The 25,577-nt window shown below is 38.0% G+C and overlaps 2 protein-coding genes across 2 annotated transcripts; both read right to left on the bottom strand.

The window, feature by feature from the left end:
• Window positions 1-486: 486 nt before the first annotated feature.
• LOC145629250 (uncharacterized) lies at window positions 487-11,406 on the bottom strand. Its single transcript, XM_081681794.1, has 6 exons — window positions 9,706-11,406; window positions 7,591-7,731; window positions 5,525-7,277; window positions 4,428-4,726; window positions 2,359-3,212; window positions 487-2,282 (listed from the first exon to the last, which is right to left on the bottom strand). Exons 1-6 carry the CDS (start codon window positions 11,026-11,028, stop codon window positions 977-979), a joined length of 5,676 nt encoding a protein of 1,891 aa, XP_081537920.1. The 5' UTR covers window positions 11,029-11,406; the 3' UTR covers window positions 487-976.
• A 1,400-nt stretch (window positions 11,407-12,806) lies between these two features.
• On the bottom strand, window positions 12,807-17,008 carry LOC145627165 (putative exonuclease domain-containing protein At3g15140). Its single transcript, XM_081679563.1, has 7 exons — window positions 16,738-17,008; window positions 15,486-15,688; window positions 15,020-15,100; window positions 14,631-14,756; window positions 13,700-13,823; window positions 13,168-13,364; window positions 12,807-13,074 (listed from the first exon to the last, which is right to left on the bottom strand). Exons 1-7 carry the CDS (start codon window positions 16,984-16,986, stop codon window positions 13,071-13,073), a joined length of 984 nt encoding a protein of 327 aa, XP_081535689.1. The 5' UTR covers window positions 16,987-17,008; the 3' UTR covers window positions 12,807-13,070.
• Window positions 17,009-25,577: the final 8,569 nt, after the last annotated feature.

A 25,577-nucleotide genomic window follows, 5' to 3' on the forward strand; every position in this document is an offset into this window, starting at 1 on the left:
TCTTTTAAGTTGAAGAAGCGGGATTGTTGGCATTTATTATAGCATACTCTAAGAGACCAGTTATTTAACATAATAGGTCTCTTTGAACTTCTTCTTCTTCTTTTTTTTTTCTACCAGGGGTAGCATGTGCTACCCCTTGTGCCTTCATAGATCCGCCACTGTTCACAGAGGGCCAAAGTTCATAAATATTCTTGGGGCAAACTTGTACAAGTTGTACTTGTAAAGTGTATATATTTTTTCAATAATAATGCAATATATGGCTTTCAGGATTGACATTCGACTCCTTACCTTTACAGTATTCGATTAACAAGAAATGACAAAAGTCAGCCACAGCTATGTTAAGGACTTGCGCTACGTGGGCGGTTGCTTATCGTCCATGTGTACCGCGTTTACCAATGGTTGTGACTTGTGCCCATGGAGTTGGACTGATGGATGCCTTAATGGTGAGATGGTGGCAGCCTAGGTGAAAGATAGTGAGCAATTGGAACTTAAGTAGGGTGTATGAAGCTCATTTCTTTTTTTTTCTTTTTTTCTTTTTTTTTTTGACAAAAGAAGCTCATTTCTTATAATAATGCAGGTGTTAGTAAAATTCAGGCGTCAGTCAACAATTTACCACAACCCATATACTTGTATATCATATGAAAAACAATGAAGTTTTGAGATTATGTATACACTTCTTACATAAAATAGACTTTCAAATCATAATCAAACTAAGCAAATTTACAAATTTTTTTATGATGGGAATTCTAAATCAAAATCTTACACGATTGGAACTTGGAGCTACTGAACTAAGAAGCATCAGCCCTAATTTCATTGCGCTAGAACAAGTTATGTCAATAAAATGTACTACATGATCCTATAGCAAGTATCCATATTCATGCATCTCATAGTATATGGTTGATCTTGAATCTGAATACCATAACACTGCCAAAATTGCGCTTTTCCAAGCCAGTATAATTACTACATGAACACTACATCAATCTAGAGCCTGTCTGGTGTTTTCTATCACCTTTATCAAAGAAGATAGGCACAAGGTATCATATTCACAATGGAAAGAAGACTCGTTGTCAGAGTTTGCAGAAATCAAGACACCGTTCCTAAAAAGGTAAGTCAGACTGGATTCGGGTTGGTTGTATGAAGAAGGACCAACTTTCTTACAAAAGTCCTTCCCTGAATGACAAACACATTCAACAAGATTTGCCAGCTTATTTTCTGAAGCCTCACATTGACAAGCATTTTCTTCCTGGGATTCAAGCTTTCTCAGACCTCCATTTTCAGAATTACTGCATCTTTTAATGCTATACAGATTCCTTATAGTTGAGCACAGACTTGAAGATAGTGCTGAAACAAGATCATGGACATCTTCCACGGTGCAACGTGACGAAGTCAATTTCCACTCTTGGGCGATTTTTTTCTTTAACAGTTGTTGAAGAGTATAAATGCATTCACTGCAACAACTGTAAGAACATATAGCTTCAGACTCTGATGACAAATCATTGCTCTGGGAAGACTTGGAATCATGGAGCTGAAGATCACTTGTACAATTTCCAGCTTCAGAAGAAATCTCATTTTCCACCAAGGGTTCAATAATAGTTTGATTGCAGAATTCACTGGATACATGGAGCCCAGTGTTTTCAAGTTTTTCAGAGTTACAAATACCAGCTGCTGGTTGATCAAGAGATTCTGTACAAGCCAATTGACTAGACTCTTGTTTAGTCAGCATGCGTCCACCAGTGACGGAAATATCTTCAAAATGTTCCAACTCTGGCTCTTCACATCCTGTAAATTTCTGGGGTATTATACTATATGATTGATGAACAGAATCCACACAGTTGGTACTAGACACCATATTGCTCCCTGAAAGTATTTGATCGGCGGATTCCTTTTCTTCATTTATAACCTCTACTTCAGAATATACATCCTGTGGAACATGGGCTATAGCCGCAGCTGTTGGTCGAGACTCTTCAATAAGGCTCACTGCCTCTGTCAGATTGTCATTGCCAGAATCAATAGTTCCCACGTTTGAATCAGCAGGTTGAGCACTTACAGCAATAGTTTCTGGCAGCACTACTTCAAGTTCTGGCTGCTGGAAACCATTACCTGGAATATTAGGCTCTTTTTCAACCTGGATAGAATTGTCACCTGGTGTGTGTAACGGGTTTTCAGCACTACAGGCCTGCAGGCTCTCCTCAGTTGGGTCTTCTAAAACTTGCACAGTTTCAGGACACTGAGCACCATTTAGCTTCGAGTTCACAATTGATGTTTGAGCATCTGCCTCTAAGCTGAAATTCAACATTATTTCTGTCAGACAATTCAGGCGAAACAAGAGAATTTACCAGCACATTAATGAAACCATACCTTTTTAATGAGTAAGACCAGCTGTTAACCATGTCCTCTAGGTAAGCAACTTGGGACAAAAGGCGAAAATATTGGTATCTGTCTTTTCCTGCCTGGATCCTGGTAGCTATTTGCTCAATGAGGAGCTCAAGCACCTTCCTTACTTCCAGAGACACTTCCAGTGGAGAAGTATATACTCCTCGATATGCAGACAAGCCCACAGCTAATAGGCCTCTAACCAATGTAAACTGGTCCTTACCTTTACTGCTGTTAGTATTGCATGCAACAGTTTCCTTTGCTACTGACTTAGAAGGGCGTACAATGCATGAATTAAATGGCCATCCTTTCCAAGGTCCACGGACGTCAGTGCTTGGACCTTCGTTCAGCTTAGAAGTGATCCAACAGAGTTCAGCAAAATGTGGGTACCTCAGAATTTGATAGCCAAAGGTAGTTATAGCCAACGTCACGGATGATTTTCCTTTGCCATTTCTAGATGCAGATGGCGCCGGCAATTTTGCAATAGAGCCTTCAGCCAGTTCTGGATTTGCTCTTGGTTCCTCCATCAATTTGAGTTCATTATGGTGACTTAATACATCAACTTTACCTCCATGACGAGCTTTATAGGCAGTACTTGAATCTGAATCACCATGAATTCCAATGTGAACAAGTTGCACAAATTGTTGAATCAGATCCTGTGATAAGTCTAATGCAGCCGAATGAATCAACTTATCATGGTGAAACTCCCTTTCCACCTCCACAGAAAATCGGGGAGTTCCATACTCCGAATGAACAGAGCCTTCAGATGTTAAAATGTCACAGCCAAAGAACTGACGCAATTCTGCAGGAAGAGCTGAACTTGGAATCTCTGATGTAGCCTAGTCATGAAAACAACAAATAAGCAGTCAATTCAGGGATAACATATGAACCCTTGTGCCAAGTGCTCTCATTATAAACAAATCATATCAGACAGACAAATCAATGTGAAATCTTAGGGGGCATTGTAATGGGGGTTTGAAGAAGTAAAAAAGATTCAAAATGCAAGCCTTGTGTCAGGACCTACGGCCAAGGGACACTCCCTTGATTCCGTTTTTCGTCGTTTGTAAGTCATATTTATACATTCTCCCAAAACACACCAAACAATGCGTATCATTTAACCCCAAAACTCCTTTACACCCAACCACCTTCACCACTCCATCACACTATACCACTGCCTGACCCCACCAATCCCCATCTACAAACACTACACTCTTTATCCACCAACAACCTCACCAACTCCCCTATTCACCCCCAAAAACCAACAAACTCACCCCATAAGCAAACCTAACCACCCAAAAACCACTCCACCACCTCAAATACAACCCTAACCACCTCAAAATCTATCCACCCACCACGAAAATTCACCCAACTAGCCAACTGTCACAACCCAAAAAACCACCAAGGCCAACCTTTATTGCTAGTGTCGTGATCTAGAGAGCAGGGTTGTAGGGTGTATCCCTTGTTATTGTTTGTGGTGGTGGTAGTTTTTTCCTTTTCTTTCCACTTATCACTCATTCTTCTTTAGCCTACACCCAATAAGTTCCATTTACTTCAGACTGTAAAGCCCTATTTGGTTTAATGGAAATATTTTCGATGATATATGAATTTTTGTGGAAAATAATTTTTCTAGGAAAAACACAGGTACAAACTAGTTTTCAATTGTTCAGTTCCTTGCAAGAAAAGTTAAAGACAAAAAGAAAATGGAGAAGAAGGGAAAAGATAGATTGGAGGAGAAAGTGAGGGGAAGCAAGGGAGTAGGGCAAAAACTTAGCTTCCCTTTCTTACACAAGAAAGATGTTTCCAAATTTTGAGAGAGTTATCTTCCACCCTTGAAAAAATTGTTCCCACCCCAAACATAGAAAATTGAGAATCATTGGACGAATTTTTTTTATGAAGCGCCATAATTCCCAAAATCACAATTTAAGAAAATAATTATTCCACTCTCTTAAGTCAAGGAATAGTTACAGATAATGTAATAAAGACAAGACAAGTAAATATACCCCATTCCTGTGAGAAGGAAGGGTAAGAGGCAGAATGGAAGAGAGAGAAATCACCAGTATGATAAGGGATGAGGATACACGTATGTATTCTAGATGCTCCACAAAAGATCTCCATATCTGGGAGGCACTGCTATCTTCGTATTGGTATGCTGTCACTTCCATCAGTTCAGATTTGCTTGGAATGGGACTACAGTTCTCATGATCAATTGGACGAGATGTTGACAAGGATTCCTTGGAAGACTGATGTAATGTTGCAACCTCAACATCTTCCTGGACACTCGGGCATGACTGTACAGCCCACAGATCAATCCTGGGCATGAACAAACCACACATCTTCAAACTGGCACATTTCACTGCAAAAATGACAAGCAATGAGAAATATTCAAATGTCCAAATCATATTTGGTCATGGAAGCATTAACAATAAGGTCATATAACTAACAACTAATCAGCTAGGACAGCAGCTCATATTTGCCTTGAAGCCAAACCAGAATTAGTTGTGAATGTTTGAGGAATAGAGGACAAGGTTATAGAATTATAGAAAAACACAAGGGAGGGGGGGGGGGGGGGGGGGGGGGGTAGGGGTATTCCAGAGCTTCTTCAGATTGTATCCAATCGTTCAACTCCAATACTTAAACCTCCCTTAGTACACAATATTGACTTCCATAAACCTCATAGCACATGGCTATAATTAGGAATGAGAAGGAAGGGGGGGGGGGGGGGGGGGGGGGGGGGGGGGGGGGGATCAGTAAATGGGACAATAATTTTAAACCTGGAACATTTGACATTTCGTAGGCATCAAGGATCAAATTAAAGATTTAGGTTATGACCCAATTAATTAACTTCTCTGATCTCCTCTCAATAGGGACAGGCACAATTGTATACTTCATTTCCTCCCATTCCCAACCTGAAATCAGGAGTAGAAATTCTTGTATACAGAATACAAAACATAGCAACCTAAATTTTCCCTATCTTGCTTTCTTTTGGTTATTTTGGAAATTGTCAATGTCCAAAAAAATAAAAAATAATAAAAAAAATTAGCAATCATCTTAAGTTATTGTCTTCAAACGTTAAAGGACTTTCAGCCTAGCAAAAGTATTCAATTTTACCCTTTATAATAGAATGTTTTGAAAAGACTGAAGCATGACATACTTAAAATATTTGAAATGCCTTGTTCCATATCGCCATGCCCCTCTTGTGAAATTGTAGCCAAATCAATCTTCTGCATTTCAATACTGCCCACAAAACAATGAAGAAGGCAAGAAGCAAGATGCTTTTGGCCAGATCTTGGATCCCCTGAAATCATTATCCTATACCCTATTTTCTTTGATAGAACATCACAAAATTTTTGGTGAGAACCATAAGTATTGACATGAAGATCAGAAGAGCGAAATCCACCATCCCCAGATGAAGTATCCCTTGACATATCACATCCAGCGGAAGAAGCATCTCCTTCTAGGATTCCAGCCATGAGAAGATTTCTCACAATCTCTTTAGTAGTTTCTGCATCTTGCACCATATCTTGTGCATGACACCACCATTTATCACTCTGCAAACCTTTTTTCTCCAAAACTGAAACAACAACCCTTTCAATGGCTGCTGCAGCATATACAAGACGACGAGGTAACCAGAGACGGTCATCAAGATATAGAGATATCATTAAGCTTAAAAGTGGCTGGAGCAGGAAAGTTATAAGATGCATGTGAAGAGGAGAGCCAACAACTTCATTTGCAGCCATCCCTGCCTCTCTACGGGAACATGGGGGAGGAGCAAGGGAAAGAGCCTCTAACCAATCTTTCTCTTCCACCACAAATGAAGGAAGCTGTGGACGTTTTCCCTGCTCAAGATTGTCTTCAGCATAAGAAATAATTTGGTGCCATGAGCAATTTCTTTTCAAGGCGATAACAGCTGCTTGAGCACAAAGAGCTTGCAGATCTGCACCAGCAAATCCCACAGTTCTAGCAGATACCCACTCCAGCAAAGTACCAGATACTGGCTTAGGCCACTTTCTTGTATGAAGAGCCAAAATAGCAGCTCTATCATTTGTTGAAGGTAGTGGAAAATAAACTTCTCTATCAAACCTTCCAGGGCGTCTTAAAGCTGGATCTACAGCATCAGGACGGTTTGTAGCACCTATAACTATAACAGATCCTCGAGACTTCAAGCCATCCATTAAGGCAAGCAAGGTGGATACCACTGAACTGTGAGTCTGGTCTTGCTGCCGCGTACGAACAGGTGCCAACCCATCAATTTCATCAAAAAAAATGATTGAAGGCTGAGATTTCTCGGCAACCTGGAAGAGAAGTCTAAGCTGTCGCTCAGCATCGCCAACATATTTTCCCAAACAATCTGCACCTTTCCGGGCAAAATAAGCTATGCGTTTATCCCCACGAGAACAGGCTCCAATTAATGACCGCACAACTAGAGTCTTGCCTGTGCCAGGATAGCCATGCAATAGAACGCCTCTGGGAGGTGTAATCCCCATGTTTTTAAAAAACTCAGGGTACAGAAGAGGCAAGATTACAACCTCTTTCATGCATTGTATGACACCCTGAAGTCCAGCAACAGATTCCCAACCCTCAAAAGAATTCTGACCTTCAGAATGTGGGCCCCCTATGTACACAGGGGCAATTCTTAACAAATCACGCTGAAGCCTTTTTGATTCACGCTTCAGAAATTCTTCATCCTCACCACATTTCTCCAACCACTTTTCTTCTGCCTCAAGATCTTTTCGTGAAGCATCATTTGACACCTTTCTCAGTTCCAACCTCACTTTCTTAGCCTTAAGCTTCTTCATATGTTGTGCATATTGAAACCCATGAGGTTGGAAATGATGTCGATGATCAGCGCAGGCTATAAGAAATTTACGGTGATCAAATATGCAGCCACTAGCTCGTGCACAAGGCTGTGGAAAGTAAATCGGGAAATAACAAATCAACAACACAAACAATAAATTGAATCAATTGATGAAAGTTTTAACCTTCTGACTGCAAACGATCTAGAGTGATGAGACAATGTGTAAGAAGAGCGCACACAAGTACACAACACATGCGTCGATAAATGGCAGACAATAACAACAATTTTGAAAGGTATACAAGATCCTGGACAAGATCACAATATGAGCAATAGAAAATTCACATCAACATCAATATGAGAATTTGACAAAATGAAAGGTCTGCCTGCAATAAACTATGAACAAAAGTTAGATGGCTCCTTACCAAATGGTAAGTTCTTGGACACCGATCCACACGGCACCCAAGAGTTGCCCCAGGTCTTCCACAGCGGGTACATTTCAACGCCCTTCCTCTACAAAGTGCAGCTCTGATGTTTCTTAAACACCCTAAGCCAGCAAAATAAACCTACAGACATTAATCAACAACAAAAATTTTTGAATGAGGAAAAAAAATCGCATAAACTGGTATACGTCAGAATGCTCTTAGGAACTCAAAAGGAAAAGCCGACAGACTGTCAAGAGCAAAAAAAACAATATATGGACTGATGTTACTTGTATTAAACATTGAATGTCAGGAGGTCAGCAATTTCCAATCCTAACTATTTGATAACCAAAACATCAAACACGTGTACATTTTTTTTTTTTTTGGTAATATTTTAGATATTAAATCAAAGCAAGGGAAGACCAAACTTCATATAACCAAGAGCTCCAAAAAAGATGTGTACACTGTGTCTCTCAAACGCCTTGGAAGTATTTAAAGGCATCTGAACAAAAAATGGTAATGAAACAGCAACTTGAAATGTGACTTAATGTTTAAAGCAAAAGGAAATATAGATTAAATGACAGCCAAGTTTTAAGCATGCATCTCCCCACCCCACACCCCCCACCCCCCACCCCCCCCCCCCCCCCCCCCCACCCCTCTCTTATCTATTTGATTCAATCAATCAATCAAAGCCTTTGGGGTTGGCAACATTAAACAAAAGTGATTATTCCGTATAGTCATCCACAAAAATCTTCCTCCTCCATCCTTTTCAATCAAATACCTCAATCTCATGCAATCCATACGCTTCATATCCTTCCTAACTCCTTCCAACTAAGCCATTTTCATTATCCCTATACCTCGTTAAACTTCTCCGTGATCTCACTCTTCAATTAGAAAAGACATTGGACATTATAGGATCATAAAGGGGAGTGGATGGATAAATAAAAGGAAAAAAAATAAAAAAGAAAACACTAAAAGGTGCAACCACCTGAAAAGAAATTATGTATCTAAAGCAAAGTCAACTAAACCTCTCCTATAATTTAAAGCCAAATTAAATTGAAAAGGATTTTATTTTCCTTTTTCTTCAAACTTTTATCTTCAAAATATATGTTTTAGTTTATGTTTGATTATAAAACATGATATTATTTCCACAGATCTCATATATATACACCATTAAAGATAATTCAAAGACGAAGTATTAAATTGAATATATTAACAGCAATGGTGAGCTATAAGCCTTGCAGCTTTGTTTACCAACTAAGCTTTCTAAACTACAACCATGAAAAACTACTTTACCCTCCAATGGTAAGCAACAATCTCTTCTAACTTAAATGGGCCCACGTGTTAAAATTATTTTATAATAAAAGAAAAACAACAAACAATAACTTTAATGCTTTTGAATTGCCAAGTGGAACCATGATATATGTGAAACCACACCGCTTTGTGGAGCTACATATATATCAACAAACTACAACTAGTGTTGCTTCACACTAGTAAGCTCACTGCTCCAGCTATTAATTATTTGCAAGCAGGTTGTTCATTACAACTTGTGTGGATGCTCTTCATTCCATTTTTGTGATATGACTTAAACAAGTATACCATGGATGCTCTAAAAAAAAAAAAAAAAAAAAAAAAAAAAAAAAAAAAAAAAAAACAAACTGAGAGGTAGCATGAGGGTATACGATTCCAACACAGAGAAGGGAATTTTAATTGAAAACTCAGGCCACATACCCGTAAACATTGGAACACCAGGTATATATGTCTAAAATTAGTAAACACACCAGGGAAGTACACATGAAGCTAAAGGTTATTCTTTTTATCTGAAGCTATCTGCCATTAAATTTTAAATACATTATAAAACATCGTCATCCCAATTTCTTCAAGAGACACAATTAATTGATAGAGTAAGCACCCTTACAATTGCTCAGAAGCTGAACCTAACTTCGATCAAATTAACAAACTTTGTAAGGCTAAAGCATCTAAATCGTAAGGAGTAAGGACTAAGGAGCAAAATATCCTGCGTGTTCCTAGTAGACTCAAACCTTTTCAGACAAATTAAACGCATTATCATGTAGGATAAGGTAGACAAGTAAAAAGAATATGAATCATGCAACTCACCTCTGGACTCCATACAGCACAATGTTGATGAACCCAAATTCCAGCAATTCCATATCGGTCATTTATAGGGCCCAAGAGTCTTCCAAGCCAACCAGGTTCATCACCAAAACCATCCCATGGATCATAGTTGCATTCCTCAGAAGCAGATGAACCACTGTATGCCTCATTGTCACTGCCAGCAGAATCATTAGCCGTAACCTTTGGAGGCTTTCCATCAGTCCCTCCTCCACACAAACCACATCGTCTTCCCTTCTTTACACGTGATTTAGGAATCCCACCAACAGCAACATTGCAATCAGCCTGGTCTGCACCACTATCAACCTCTGCATGTTTTTTCTTAACTTCTGCAACCTCTTTTAAAACATCATGTCCCACATCTTCAGCTAAATCAGTAGCCATCGCAGTCACCTCTGCAACTTGATTATGATTTTCATCGCCCTCATCATGTTTCAATGAATCCAATGCTTCATGATTCTTCTCGTCACCTACCATATTGTCAATGCTATCAACATTTTCCATAGGTATATCATCCTTAGGACCTTCACTCTCTATATCTACAAGATGAACAAGACTACCATCCCTAATCTCCTCATTTCCGACTATTCTTCCACTCGTTGAGGGCATACAGTCCCCATCGCCTTCATTTCCTATGGCATTAACCCTATTTTCCAAGTTGCCATCTTCTAAATGATCATCATGCAACTCATCCTCATCATCAACTGAAACCCTACCACTATCAGGTTCACTAGACGTCATAGCCCTCGATTTATCACTGTCCAAGCATGGTTCTTCCTCCACCGGATCATCCTTCACAGACTTAATCTCCTCATCATCATCCCAACAAAGCTTCCTCTTCCCACGAGCCTTATTCCGACTACCTATCAAACTAAGACCCTCACTCTTACCCCTAGACCTTACCCTCAACCTCAAAGCTCCCAATTCCTCCTCCGAATTCACAACACTCGGAGTAGGACCATCATTCTTCACATTCCCCTTCCCCCTCAACTTCTTCCCTGAACCCCCACTAACATTCCCCCCTATTTTATCAATTTTCCGCCTCTTTCTCGATGGGGCAGGAGACGAATCAAGAATCACCGGTGCCCTTATCGCTCTCGAGCTTCGACGAAGCTCAGTCTCCTTCCCCACCAATTCCCCTCTACTACTAGTGCCCTCATTAGACTCCAATTTAACCCCACGATTCTGATTATACACATCCTCACTAATTGCATCAAGTCTTTTATGTTTCTTTCGAGTTCTTACACCCGACCGGTTCCCATTCCCTCCTTTCGAAGGAGAAATGGTTTCCGATTCAGATTTTCGCATCACAAATTACTTCAAAAAAACAGAGCAAACCCCCCTATTTTCGATTATTCATCCAACAAACATTACAGAAATAAAACCCTAATCATACATCAACATTCATCAAATTAAAACTTCAAATTAAACTCAGAAACACTCACCTCTTCGTCGACAACACCAATTTGATCCCCCAAAAAACAATCACATAAACCCTAGAAACTCCAATGCAAATTTCATCCACAAACATCCCAAATCATCTCATTGATTATCGATTAAACGAAGAAAATGTTGAAAAATCTGCAGATTTTTAGGGTAATTACAGCATTATCTTGACACTTTTTCTCTCTCCTCTGTTTTCAATTTCACTCGAACTTCATTTTTCATGCGCTTGTTATTTTGAAGAACTAGGGCAGAGAAAAGGGGGGAGTGTTCATATTATTTGCTTAATTTTTATTTTTTTGTATAATCTCACGCGCTATTATCGCGTGAATTGACGCGCTATTAAGAGAAGAAGTTAACGTTTTTTTTTGCACTTTTTGTCCAAATTGTTTGGAAATGAATATTTTGGTAGGGTCATTTAAATTGAGTATCCAAAGCACGTGGTTAATGAGAGTGGGCAATTTTTTTATTTTTAATTTTTTTGGAAAGAAATTGAGAAAATTGGATGATATGTTATTTTCTAGAATGTTGTTGTATTTTTTCCCACCAAACACTTTTACCGCCAAATGTGGGGAGTGCCTCAACTAGAAATATGAGAGAATGGAGGGGTCTCTTTTGGATTTGGCAATACATACATCAATCTTTAAAAGCAAGTGGTTGGAAAGATAGGTATTCTTTGCAAGGGTTTACTAGGAAAGAGGTCAATTTTAGGAAGGGCACTTTTTTACGAGCGTGTCAATGTTTACTTACGAGGATAAATCAAAAGCGTTTATCTTGTGACAATATTGTAATAAAATGTATTGGTTTTGTCTCTTTATTTAAAAAAATTTCTAATTAAAAGAAAAGCCAAATATAAAAAACATAAACTATAGATGTTTCTTGACGACTTCAAAGTCAAAAGCTCACTAACAACTTTAATAGAGAGCGCTTCAATGGTGGATAAAGTGCTTCAAGTCGTTTCAATGATACCTAACGAAAATAAACACAACAAACCAACGCCGCCATTTCTGATAGCTTTGCGGTTGATTTCAAAGAAACCCTAAGCAAAAAATTAAAAGGAATGGTTAATTCCATAGGATAGATGTCATCGTCTGTTTGTGATCTCTCTCCTCCATTGATTTCTCCATTGATGCTGCTTGTGAGCTTCTTTGTTTGCTGCTTCCTGCGTCAAATTTTTGCTCTAATCATCAACGTCTTATTTTAAGAATCCCTAAAGTACTCTCACTTCACCAAGGCAAAGTACCAAAATTAATACGAATAAATGTTACATGTTTCTCATCTTGATATAAAAATAAATTATAGATGACGGTTCACCATGCTTATCGTACACTTTAACCTAATTAATAAACAAATTCCTGATTACTACTAAATCACTAAAAAAAAAAAAATTACAAATGCATTTTTTAATTCATGCCCTTCCATGTTACCAACACAAGTTCCTTCCTCTAAAAAGTACTTGCTAAGCCCTAGAATAGAAGAAGAAATTAGAGACAAGTTGTGACGTATTTCATTCCAAGATGATCGATGATACGATCTCATTAGTTGTGGAAGCCAAGATGAATTTCATATGCATGGTTGAAATGGGACAATTGGGTTTGTCTTTTTGGTGTAGATAATAACAAATGTGTTTGGTTTGAGTGATATGGACCAATAAAAGGTTTATATAGAACATAGAAAGTGGGATAAAAGGTTTGGATCCATGCAACATCAATGCTACACCTTCTCCCATTACATATTAAGATATACAATGCAAGTATGCATCCCTCGAGATTTAAACTAGAAGCTCCAATTTTTCTATGAAAGAATCCACTGGCGTCGCTATGTAGTTGCTATCTCCCATATCTTCTAGTTTTAGCATGACAGACACAGAATCAACTGCAGCTATCAGTTGTAAATCCAACTGATCTTCACCTACAGACAGAGGGGCCATCAACTACAAAGTTTAGCAAGCAAACAAGCTTAACCACAACAATCATAACTAATAAAACGCAAAAAGGATTATACCTAATGCGGTTTTCAAAAAGAAAATCAACACTTTTGGGATCTGCAGGACTCCGCCTGGCAGTAATTTGCATTAATACACCATCTGCCAACATCCGTTGTACCACCTTTGCTATGTTCTTTGTGTCATCGATACCTAGGTGATGACTTCCCAATAATGGGATTTGAAGTTGATCCAACATGGTCCTCATTCCTTTGGCCTGGCATAATGAATTAGCAAGTCATGCTGGAACAGAAAGACTAAAGGGAAAAGATGGAATCAGCAAAGCCGTAGTCTGACTAGTCCTGACTAATTGAAAATTACGATAAATAAGTTATGTTAGACCTAATTTGCAAAATTGCACAGCTGACTGAAGTATTAATGACCTATTAAATAAATGCAAGAAATGTAGACACTTTCAGCTTGCTAAACAGTCAAGCATGTATGATTACATTTGCAAGCCAGCATAGAACTCCTATGCCCAGACTCCATTTGAGGATCGATCAAGAGCTAATCACTAAACAATTAATTGCCAGTTTGCCAACAATAACCTACCGTTCTATTGTAGAAGTTCAAGTAGATATCCTTCAAATTAATCCACTCCATGAAATAAGGGGGTATTTGCATTCCACATACTTGACATTGCTGAGGAATTTTTGTTTTGATGTCCCAGTTGCCACTGTAACAGTATATGAAAAGTCAATAAAGCCTAAGTTCTGTATTTCTAATGACGCGAGAATCAGGGAGTTTTAAGGAAGTAACACCTAAATAAGAGAAGTTAAAGAACAGAGAACGACCACAAAAACAAAATCAACAAGGGCACAACTTACAGGGATGTAAATCTTACAACTATAATGTTAATTAGACCAGCAATGCTTAGCTAACCAATTAGCATTGCAGGGTATTGGCAAAAAAAAAAAAAAAAAAAATTGGATGTTATCACCAAAGACTTGACAATTTGAAGATTCTAAGATGCAGCATTCAGGTCATGCTAAAATTGCTAATATTCGTCTGAACGCAAGTCAAGTGGACATGGATTTGACAGTAAAATTGTAATATTTAATCAAAGGATAAAGCCTTGACTGGATCAACCAACCAACAACTGCCTTCTACACGCTTTCATGCAAGAATGACAAGTTGATTACAATGCAATGACATGATTTTAATCACAAGTAAAGTTTAGGAATTTGGAAATTTGTTGAGGTTCGATTGTATTCTTGCTACAAACTTACATGGACAGCTGCAATGCCTGCAACTGCAGGTATATGATAGGTATTATTAACATTTTCACATGAAAATCTTGAAGATATAAAGTTATGCCTGATATAACTATGTAAGTCTTCAAGCTATATACTGTCAACGGGAGTTTACTGGGCTGAATGCGCATGAAGTCAAATCTCTTTGCTTCAATTAACAAAGAAGCGTCCAGTATCTAATCATAGATGAACTCAGATATTACAGAATGAGTTTACTTAATAACACTCACCAAGTCACAAAAGCAGCTCTGTTTAGGTATCCACCACTCTCCTTTTCCCACAGGTTATGACCAGAGATCCAAGCCTCAAATTCTTGAATGACATCTTTAAAAGGTATAGCTGTATCATGCCAAACACTGCATACATTTAAATATTATATCAACTACTTAACATCAAGAAAATTAATCGCATCAAATCATTGAAAAATACCCCTTTTAGTTTTGTTTGGACTATGAATTGCCAAAACCCAAAAGAAGTGCAACATCTTATATTTAAAAGCAACTAGATTAATTTCAAAGTAAATAAATAGAAATGTTGGCCATGAGTTTTTCCATTGTATCAAACAAGGTAAATAAATCAGGTCATGATACGAGTTTAACATGTCCTATCTTGAACTTACCGATCAACACCTATTTTCCCATATTTTCCTTCAATGTATTCATTTATCCTTTGCTCACTCATCTTTGTAGGCCTAACAAACCTGAAGAAGAAATGCAGAAGAAGTGAATAAGCCACTTAAATAAAGGCATGTTAAAAACTGCTTAAGTTATAGCTTAGAAAGCAAAAGGGTGCAAAATCTAGAAATTTTGTAGGGGAACCTTTTGCAAAATCTCTCTTAAGAGAACATAAACATAGATCTCGCCTTATCACAATGTAAATACATCAAACATCCCTCCATCTAACCCCTTTTTATTTTATCTTTTACCTGAGGGAGAGAGAGGGGGGGCAACTGAGGCACATCTTAATTTGGGGGGGGGGGGGGGGGGGGGGGAGGACTGAGGCACATCCATGCCATGAAAAAAGACTGAAGTTTGGAGAACACTAACAGGGAAGAGCATAGTAGAAATTTGGTAAGAAAACCAAACCTGTGGAAGAAATCAACAACCTCCAGTGTTTTAGCATCAATTATCATAACTGGGAATTCAAGTATTTCAACTTTTCCTTCCAAATCGATCACCAGAAAGAAATCTATATTCTGTGAGCGCAACTTATCCGATTTAGAAATATTTTCTTCAAGAGGCACAGAGCAATTGTGATTGAACTTGTCCAGATGGAAAGATTCATTCATCTGCATATTGATATAATTGCATGAGAAACATGCAGTTTTATAATACTACCAACTCTGAAAAATGCAGTAAATTTGGCTTTCCCTCTTGATAAGAAACAAGAAGTGCTTATAATCAAATGAAAACAAGAAACAAACTAGAAGGATGGAACATGTTCATCATAATTCCACACCACCACATAATTTGTTTGTTTTTGGTTTGCAACAGCAGATTGAATTTCATTTATATTTTCATGATATGTACAAAGGATATATGTTCAACTTGATCAAAAAAATTAATAACATTGAAAAACAGATATTCTTGAGAAGAGACTCAGTCCCATGACTGTATAATACTCCGATAAGAAATGAGTTAATTTGTCATCCTTAATTCACTAACAACACTGAAAACCCTGGAATGACTTCATATTAAGAAGGAATCATATAAACTCACCAGTACCAAACCCCCAAACATAAAATCTTCTATATTGCCTCATTTGCCTGGTAATAGCAAAAAAATGACCAAAATGATAAGATCAATAAGATGGATGGCACAGAGTTCATTAAAGATCGAAGTCATCCAGCGATTTTTTTTTTTTTTTTCTCAAAGGCCTATCCTCAACATCAATGGTATTCAAAGAAACATAGATTAATTTCATCAATTAATTAGCTACTCGTAATATAAGACGACAAATGACACAAAATGATACAAGAAACGGCGTTCATATAACAAATTTCTGAAGAACGCATATTGTGTCACAATCAGCTAGTCCTATAACGAGCACTTAGAAGCTAAAAAAACTAAATTAAACACCTGAGTTAGCAAACTAGCATTACATTGATAAAATTAACTCAGGCATTTCATCGAACACTTAACGTGCAACATTTTACATGCAATGGAAAACCCAGAAAACACAATCCCCAACAACCCTTCTGAAATTCGTCTTCTTTCACCAAGTAATCAAATTCCCAAAAGTCCTTCCACAATCTAGTTTTTTTTTTTAAAAAAAAAACGAATCGGGCTTGAAGAAAATAAATAGAAAATTAAGGATTTAAGGGAAAAGTGAGCTTACCAAGGTGCATTTTCCTTGAGTATAATACAAGCACAAGGGTTTCCAACTGGGTCTCAAAGTTTTGAGAATGGGACCTTGTTCAGAAGAATGATGAGTATTTGAGTCTTGGGTTGAGAGAGAAGCAGAGAGACGACTGAATCTGCGGGAAGTGGAGAATGGAGGAGAGAGAAAAGAGAAAAGGGGTGAAGAGGAGAGAGAAGATGAACGAAGTAAAGGAATTCGAGAAATGCAAGCTCTGGAAGACGCCATTGTTGAAGGCTTGAGCTTTGAAGCTGAGGTTTAAACTTTAAACTTTAAGTGGTGTGGTATACTGGTATTGGATTGTGAGGCCGAATTTTAAACTTGGTTAAGTCCAGATTCGCGGGCTCCTACAGGGCTATTGTCATCTACTGTACTCCGCAAATTTATTTATTTTTTTTTTGGAAGAATTGGTTTAAAAATAATCTCATGCTCAATTTTTTTAAAACACAAATTTTTTTTATGTGGTGGGCTACATAATTTTTTTTATTGAGTTTTTCTAAGCTATGCCCCCTAAGTTTTTCGGTTTCTAAGTTGTACCCATGTTTTTTCAAAGTTATAAGCTGTACCCTCCATCTTATGATATTTTATCAACAATACCCTTTGACAGTCATATCCGTTAACGAAAGTTAAGTTATTTTATCAACAATGGTATCGTGGTGTTATTAATTTGACACATATCCCATCTAATTGGTTTTAACACTTTAAAAAAAAATCAGAAAATAAAATAATAAAAAAAAGCTATTGTTAACGTCAAAGGTTATTGTTAATAAAAATTAGTGAGGTTGAGGGCACAGCTTAGACGTTTGAAAAAGTATGGGCACAGCTTAGAATTCGAAGAAGTTTAGGGGCGTAACTTAGAAAAACCCTTTTTTATTTTTGAATACAACAAGTCTTCTCTCTCCTTTTTTTTTTTTTAGCTTCTTCTCCAAGCCAAACCGCACATCACCAATAATCATATCTCTAGTCCACCCATTTTCTCTCCCCTCTTTGCCAAATTGTTGCAATTAAAGCCCGAAATTGTAGAAATTAGGTGTCAAATTGCTGTAAAAAATAGCGATTAATTAAACTTAAGATCATCAACAGCATTTGAAGTAGTGAAATTGATGAAATAAGAGCTCGTTTTCTTCGTGGAATCTTCAATTGAACATTCTTTGTCAAAAATTCAGCAACCGAAACGACAATAATAGTATGAGTAGATTGTAGAGTACTTTTTTGCTTCATTTTTGAATTTGGTAGTTTTGAGTAGTTTGTTAGAGAATGAAGTTAGGTAGAGATTTGCAGAAAATCAAAGAAAAAGGAGAGAGAAAGTATAGCTGCATGAAGAAGAAGAACAAGGAGGAGGAGGAGCGAACTCCTTCGTGCTCTTGAGTTGATTATGGTGTGGTCAGGGGTTACTTATATGGTGTTACTTGTAGGGTGTTACTGGTTTATTAGTCAGGAGTTACTTGTAGGGTGTTGCTGGTTTAGTATGGGGGTTTGGTTTGGGATTTCTTGTATTATGGGGTTAATTGTATGGTGTTACTGGTTTGGTCAGGGATTACATGTAGGGTGTTACTGATTTGGTATGGGGTTACTCAGAATACAAGTAACACCTACAAGCAACCCATACAAGTAACTAGTGGCGGATCCAGGATTCCGGACTAGGGGTAGCACTAAACGCATACTAGAAAAATTAAAGGGACGAAATAACCATTATACACCTATGAACTTGAAACTCAAACTAAATTTAATTAAGATGGTAATAACACATCAAGTTAAAGTTTTTGCATAATTAAGAAGGTAATAACTAGGGGTGTTAAAAAATATCCGGTCCGAAATATCCGATCCGAAAATTCGATGATCCGATCCGATATTATGGATATCCGATCCGGTATTTCGGATCGGATATCCGAAAAAAATTCGGATTTTCGGATCGGATACGGATCGAATTTTGTCCAAAAATTTTAACTACCCGATCCGAAAACCCGACTATCTGATCCGAATATCTGACTATCCGATCCGAAAATCCAGATATCCGATTCGAAAATTCGGATATCCGAAAATTTCGGATCGGATTCAGATCACAATTTCTCCGATCCGAAAATTTCGGATATCCGAAATTGAACAGCCCTAGTAATAACACATCAATTTAAATTTCAACTATCTATACATTTTGCTATGAGTTATTATTGCGGATAAAATTATGCATGTACAACATACTAGCTATCAAAATATATATTTCGTATTACAATCAAATAAAATTAGTCAATTTATCAGATATTACTAATTTTCTTCACGGACGAATAATCTATATATATTTATATATATTTCATACTATTATTGTTGTTGAACAAAATTTTATGGAAGTTATTTTTATGTAATGTATTTTAAAATGAATGTGAAGAAAGTGAAAAGTAATTTGGAAAAGAATCAAATTTTGTTGGAAGCTAATTGTATCTTATCTATTTAAATGTCAAGACAGAGGAAAATTATTTGGGGTGGAAAAAAAATAAAGCATTGATAGGTGATTTTTTTTCAAAAAAAAAAAATTAAAAAAAAACATAAAGACTTATAATAAACCAAAAAGAAAGTGTTTGTTGTAAAAAAAAGGAGCAAAATATGGAGAGATAAATTATGGAAGCTTTAATTACTTGCTTTGTAATTAAAGAAAAAAAAAAAGTGTTTGGGGAGAGAAGCGAACCGCTGACCCCAGGGCACTTCAAAGGAAGCTTTAATTACCTACTTTGTACCGCTGAAGCAAATTCAGTATTCATTTAATATATGCATTGTTTAATACTTATCAAGTATTTAGAAGGAAGGTTTTTTTTTTTGTTTTTTTTTTCTTTTTCCCGGGGGTAGCGCCCCCCCCCCCCCCCCCCCGGGTTCCAATGTCGATCCGCCAGTGCAAGTAACCCCATAATACAAGTAACCTCTGAAAAAACCAGTAACACCCTACAAGTAACCCCTGCCACACCATGTGGCCTGCCGCACTGAAAAACCTATGTTTTTAAAATAATTCCAACTTTCAGAATAATCTCAATTTTAAGGTTGTTTTATTCTACCAATTCCAATAACCGGTAACTTGTTGAGAGTGTTAATTATTTTTTTTTCAAAAAAGCATGTGTCACAAGTTAAAATTTTGTAAAACAGAACAAAAAACCCCAAAATACCCACCCCTCCCCTGAGCCCACTGGCGCCATCTCCCCTCCCCCTGCACTAGTGCCCAGACCCCAACCAACATCCACCAAACCCCAACGCCTTCCCCCAACGTTGGTTTCCCCTTCCCTCGTGATGATGCCTAGGAACGACCTACCTCCCACCGCCATCCTTCCCTCACAATCCATCCCCCTCCTTTTCTGGTTCTCCTCCACCCCAAGCCCCCTTCACTAGAAAATCCCTTGAAACCCCTCCCCCATTCTCAGGGGCGGATCTACACATGTACACACTAGTGCACGTCCAACAGCAGTGACAGGGTAAAGTCGTATCCCCTAATAAAAAATAATTACCTAAATCACTAACTAAGGTAGATAGGGAAGTAGGGTCGATCTCCACAGGGAAACAAGTCTTTTTACTCCTAATTAAATATTATAATCTAAATTATTTAAGTAACCAATATTTATAATTAAGTATGAAACTAAACTACAAGGAAAAGGAATAGGGGAAAAAGCAATATATAAAAGGATCTAGGTCATAGGTTCACCAATAAATAATACTCCAGGGTAAAACATAGTAATCAATCATTGACATTGCATAAATAACATGATTAACAGGCTCTCGCAATTTATTAATCAACATAGATCTAACAGGCTCTCGCAATTTACTAGATCTAAGTTCTTATTGAAAATAGCCTTTAATATCAAATTAACATCTGCTCGATTCATCAATTTAATATTGCTATACTTTTACAAGCCGCAATTGTAAAACATTAAAACAATTCAATAGGAAATTATCATGCAATATCAATAATCAATAATAGTCAATCATCAATGCATCAATTAACCAGATTGTAAAGGGCTCTCGCTACTTGTTACAATCACACAATTAATTTATCGGTATTAAATCTCATCTCTCAAATCTTGACTTAACCATTTATAAACTAACTTGCCTATTGAAACTAGACCTAAACATTAATTCTCATCTCTCGATTCTTGAATCAATATTGTCAAACTCATGCATAAAAGATAGGCCTAATCTAGTCACAGAGCATTAAATCAATCAATAGAAAATTAATCTAGCATTGATAATCAACAACAATAATTTACCCCTTCATATTATTTATTAGATCCCCATAAACCCTAGAAATTAAACTACTCACACATATTAAAAACTAAACTAATCAAAGTAATAAAATAAATCATGGTGAAAGGAATAAAATAAATAACTAAGATTAAGGGAAGAGAAATCGTTACCGAAATAAATCTGGAATTAATGAAAGAATTAAGAACAAAGGTTTAGAGAGAGTTTTAGAGAGAGAAAACTAAGTAGAGAGAGAAAGTCTAAGAAAGAAGATGTACTAAAATCGTATTACGGAGGAGTATTTATACTCCGTACAAAAATCCTAAACTAAAGCAAATTAAAACGACGCTAATCGTCTCCTAAAAATACACGCGCCCGATCGGGCGAGGCACCGCCCGATCGGGCTCGCCTTTTTGACTCCAATACAAATCTCGCGTCACCGGGCGCCAGACCAAGCTTCTCCAGCCCGGCCGGGCGCGCCTCCGAGCGCCAGCCTTTTTGGCCGGGCGGCTCATTTGGGCCAATATTTGGACTTCGATTGGGCTCCAATTCTTCGGGCCAATCTGGGTTTCCTCTTTGGGTCTTGAATATTCGGTCCAAATGCCCCGGTATCACCTATACCGAGCCCTTAATCACCGGTTCGATGGCTCTAACCAGCCCTGGGCTATAAAGTCTGGTTGTGCTTCTCCAATGCTCGTGATTGCTCCAAAATATCTCGGGAAAATACTCCAAAAGCATAAATCCCTGCAAAAGTCAACCAAATCTACGAAAACACTGGAAAACACCAATTAGTAATAAAAGTGGCTCTAAAGAGCCAAAAATACTACTAATTATGACCAAGGGACGGGGGTAAAAATAATATATAAAATGGACACATCAAACTCCCCCAAGCCAAACCTTTGCTTGTCCCTAAGCAAAGATCTCATCAATGAATCAATAAATATGTTTCACCCCAAAAGTACAAATCAAGCACAAACGATCTAGGGTAAATCAAATAAACACGCTTCAGAGTCAACCAATCAAATCCATCCAATTACCAATCTTCCCTAACAATTGTCAAACAGAGCAAACCACAAGAGCATATAGAATTCAAGACCAGTGCTCACACACTCAACTCTCATTTAAGTGGCGAGTAAAAGATGTAGTCGATCGCTCTCCATCCAACCCCTTTATGTGAACAATGCCCTCCCAACTCACACTCTCGTGTGTATAAACAATGAACACTCAATCCTACTAGTCGACTCGAAATATGCCAAATCATAACTTGCATTGATAAACAACACTTTCACATTCATACAATTCTATGCACAAATGTCGGAAGGTCTTTAAAGCTTGTAATGTAAAGTTAGGGTAAAGGGTAGGATAAATTTGGGAATAAGTGAGAGAAAAGCTATGCTTAAAGGAGCCATATCCTAATAAAACCCATGATCAAAATAAATAATGATCATACATCTCCTACATAACAAACTCTAACATCAACCAGATATACTCCAATCATAATAAATAATCCCAACTCTTACAATTTCACTCATAAGATATAATAACGAAGAAGTAGAGTGAATAATCAAACTTTATTTTTCAACTTGAATTTTTCATTGAGGCTAAAAATTATTTTTCTTTTGATCACCCTCCAACTAGAACATTTGGACATTTTTTTTTCTTTCGAAGTTCACTTATTTTTTTCACATTTTTTTTTCTTTGAACTTCTATTTTTTTCATAATATCATGCTTTATTTTTTCAAGAAAATATAACTCTCAAACTCATCAAAAATAAACATGAATAACAACAAAACAACTTCTCAAAAACCCACCCAAATTGTGCAAATAAATAGCACACTACAAACTCCCTTACCTCACTCACTAATAGCTCCCCCAAGCCAAGCTTGGGACTAGTAACCAATGGGGCAAAATAGGCTTGTAATGTGGCTAATAAACAACAAAAAGGTCAAGGCAACAACATGGGTAGCAAGAAGGGAACAAATGTATCTACAATATCTGGAGGCTACCTAAAAGAACAAATGCCTTCGTCCTCCACAATGTGCATAATAATGAATCATATAAACATTACTTATAGTTGCAAACCAATACTCAAATTCATCGACATACCAGGAACTATGGAACTATCACACATTCCTTACCAAATCAACTAGTCAAGCACTATATTCACAAGTAGTTGGACAAAATTGACGCATGTAAAGGTTCAAGGCAATCAAACATCAAATCATGATCAACTTATCCGCAATGCCTATCATCGAATACCAAGAATCAAAACAATTTTCTCAAGTAAGGGGCACAGGGAAACATAATTTATAATTCATTGGAACGTATTTTTGGATTTTTTTTTAATTTTTTTAATTTTTTTTTGTATTTTTTATATAAGAAAACAATAAAAACTACACTAGGAAAACAAGAAATCTAACCTAAGAAAACACACCAAAAATAAAAGAAAAGAGAAAAAGAGAGATACCAAACCAAAATCTCCCCCAAGCCTAAATCAGACAATGTCCTCATTGGCTCGGAAACTAGCCCAGCATAGCTAGTCCTCATCATCCTCGTCCATCGAGCCGAAACCCGCACCTCCACTGCCACCTGCACCACCTGCACCAGAAGAGCTACCACAAAAATAGTCAGCGTGAAAACTCCCCCCCGCCGGTCCCCCGAAAGGAATGTCCTCACGACCGACCAAATGCTCCAATCGTTCCTTTTGTTCCCGGCTCACGATCCGGATCGTCGGCCAATACGGGAGCTGCAAGTCTGGGTCGTACTCCTCCCTCGAGCTGGAGCTCCTACCAAAAATGGATCTTGCCCTATTTGAAGCCATATTCAAGAAATGGGTTTAAAATTTTCTGAATTAAAACTGAAATTTTTTTATATGAGAGTGAAGAGGATGAAGAGAGGATCACAAATATGTAAAGAGTTTTGAATTTGGGTAAGAGATGGAGGAGAAATCTTAGAGAGAAGTTAGAGAAAATTTGAGTTTTAGAGAGATAAAGTAATGGAGGAAAGAAGAAATGAAGAAAGAAAGAAGAAAGAAGAAGGAAGCGTCTGCCACTCGCGCCCGATCGGGCGGTGGGTCGCCCGATCGGGCGATCTGAAGAAATAAGAGGTTTGTTCTCGCGCCCGGTCGGGCGATCTGAATGTACTAAGGTCCGCAACCTCTCGCGCCCGGTCGGGCGATCCGACTACCTGATTTCGTCTTGCTCTCGCGCCCGGTCGGGCGCCATTCGCCCGATCGGGCGAATTTTAGGCCCAAATTCTTCCCTTCTCACGCCCGGTCGGGCGAGGCTTGCCTGATCGGGCGGACAAATTAGTCCGTAAATGTCAAGTTTCGCGCCCGGTCGGGCGAAATTCCTTAATTTCAAACCCTTGCTCGCGCGCCCGATCGGGCGAGCTTCGCCCGGTCAGGCCCGAGACTAAATCGAGGAATGTCTATTTTCTTCTTTTCTCCAAAAAATTGGCTAACTCTTTTCCTTCAAACCTGTACAAACACTCATAAAACTCATTAAATTCCCTCATCTCTCCTCTCATAAGAAAAAGAAAGGAAAAACTAGTCTAAAAAGCATTAAAAATACGGGTTGCCTCCCGCACAGCGCTGGTTTATCTAGGTCCCGCACGACCTTCTTACCAAGTACAATTTCTAGGACCCTTGGCCTAACGCTTGATCGGGTGGTTTCTCACCCGGTCTAGCGATGTTTAAGCTGCGATGCGGCTTCCTGACATAACCTGTGGGACGCCAAGTCGCCTTATATGGTGGATCCTCCTTGACTTGGACTGGGGGATCTTCAGTGCTACGCACTAAAAACCCTTCTTCGATCGAATGTTGCTTTAGATTGTCATTGCATTCAACACTTGCAACTCGATCTGGCGGAACACTTACCGTAGGCTCGATTCGCACAACTTGCTCGATCGGTTCCACTTGTTCATCCTCGAAACCAAGACCAACATTGTAGAGTGCTCTTTCTATTGCATCGACTTCCGTCTGCCATTTGTCTATCTCATCTGAAAAGGATGCAACAAAAGATACCGCCTCCAAGGGATCTTTTTCAAGAGCTTGGGGCTTATTAGAATAATTTACAACCACATTAACACTGAAACATTTCTCCTCAGTCATGGAGCTTTTAGGGGCATTATTCAGATTAAAAACCACTTTATCGTCCCCTACTGATAGTGTTAACTTACCACTTCTTACATCTATGACTGCTCCTGCAGTGTTAAGGAATGGTCTACCCAAAATAATTGGGGTTTGCATATCCTCAGCCATATCAAGAACAACAAAATCCACAGGTATATAAAATTTACGTACTCTAACGGGGACATCCTCTAAAACACCTAGGGGTATTTGAAAGAACGATCGACCATTTGCAGATTTATATTGGTAGCTTTTAATTTACCCATATTTAACTTAGAACACACGGATAATGGCATGACGCTAACACTAGCACCAAAATCACATAATGCATTATCAATCAAGAGATTGCCAATATGACAAGGGATAGAGAAACTACCCGGATCTTTTAATTTAGGTGGAGACTTATTTTGAAGTACGGCACTACACTCTGCAGTGAAAGCTACTGTCTCTACCTCACTAATAGACCTTTTTCTCG

This window comes from Chenopodium album, chromosome 4, assembly GCF_948465745.1.
Source record: "Chenopodium album chromosome 4, dcCheAlbu1.1, whole genome shotgun sequence".
NCBI lineage: Eukaryota > Viridiplantae > Streptophyta > Magnoliopsida > Caryophyllales > Amaranthaceae > Chenopodium > Chenopodium album.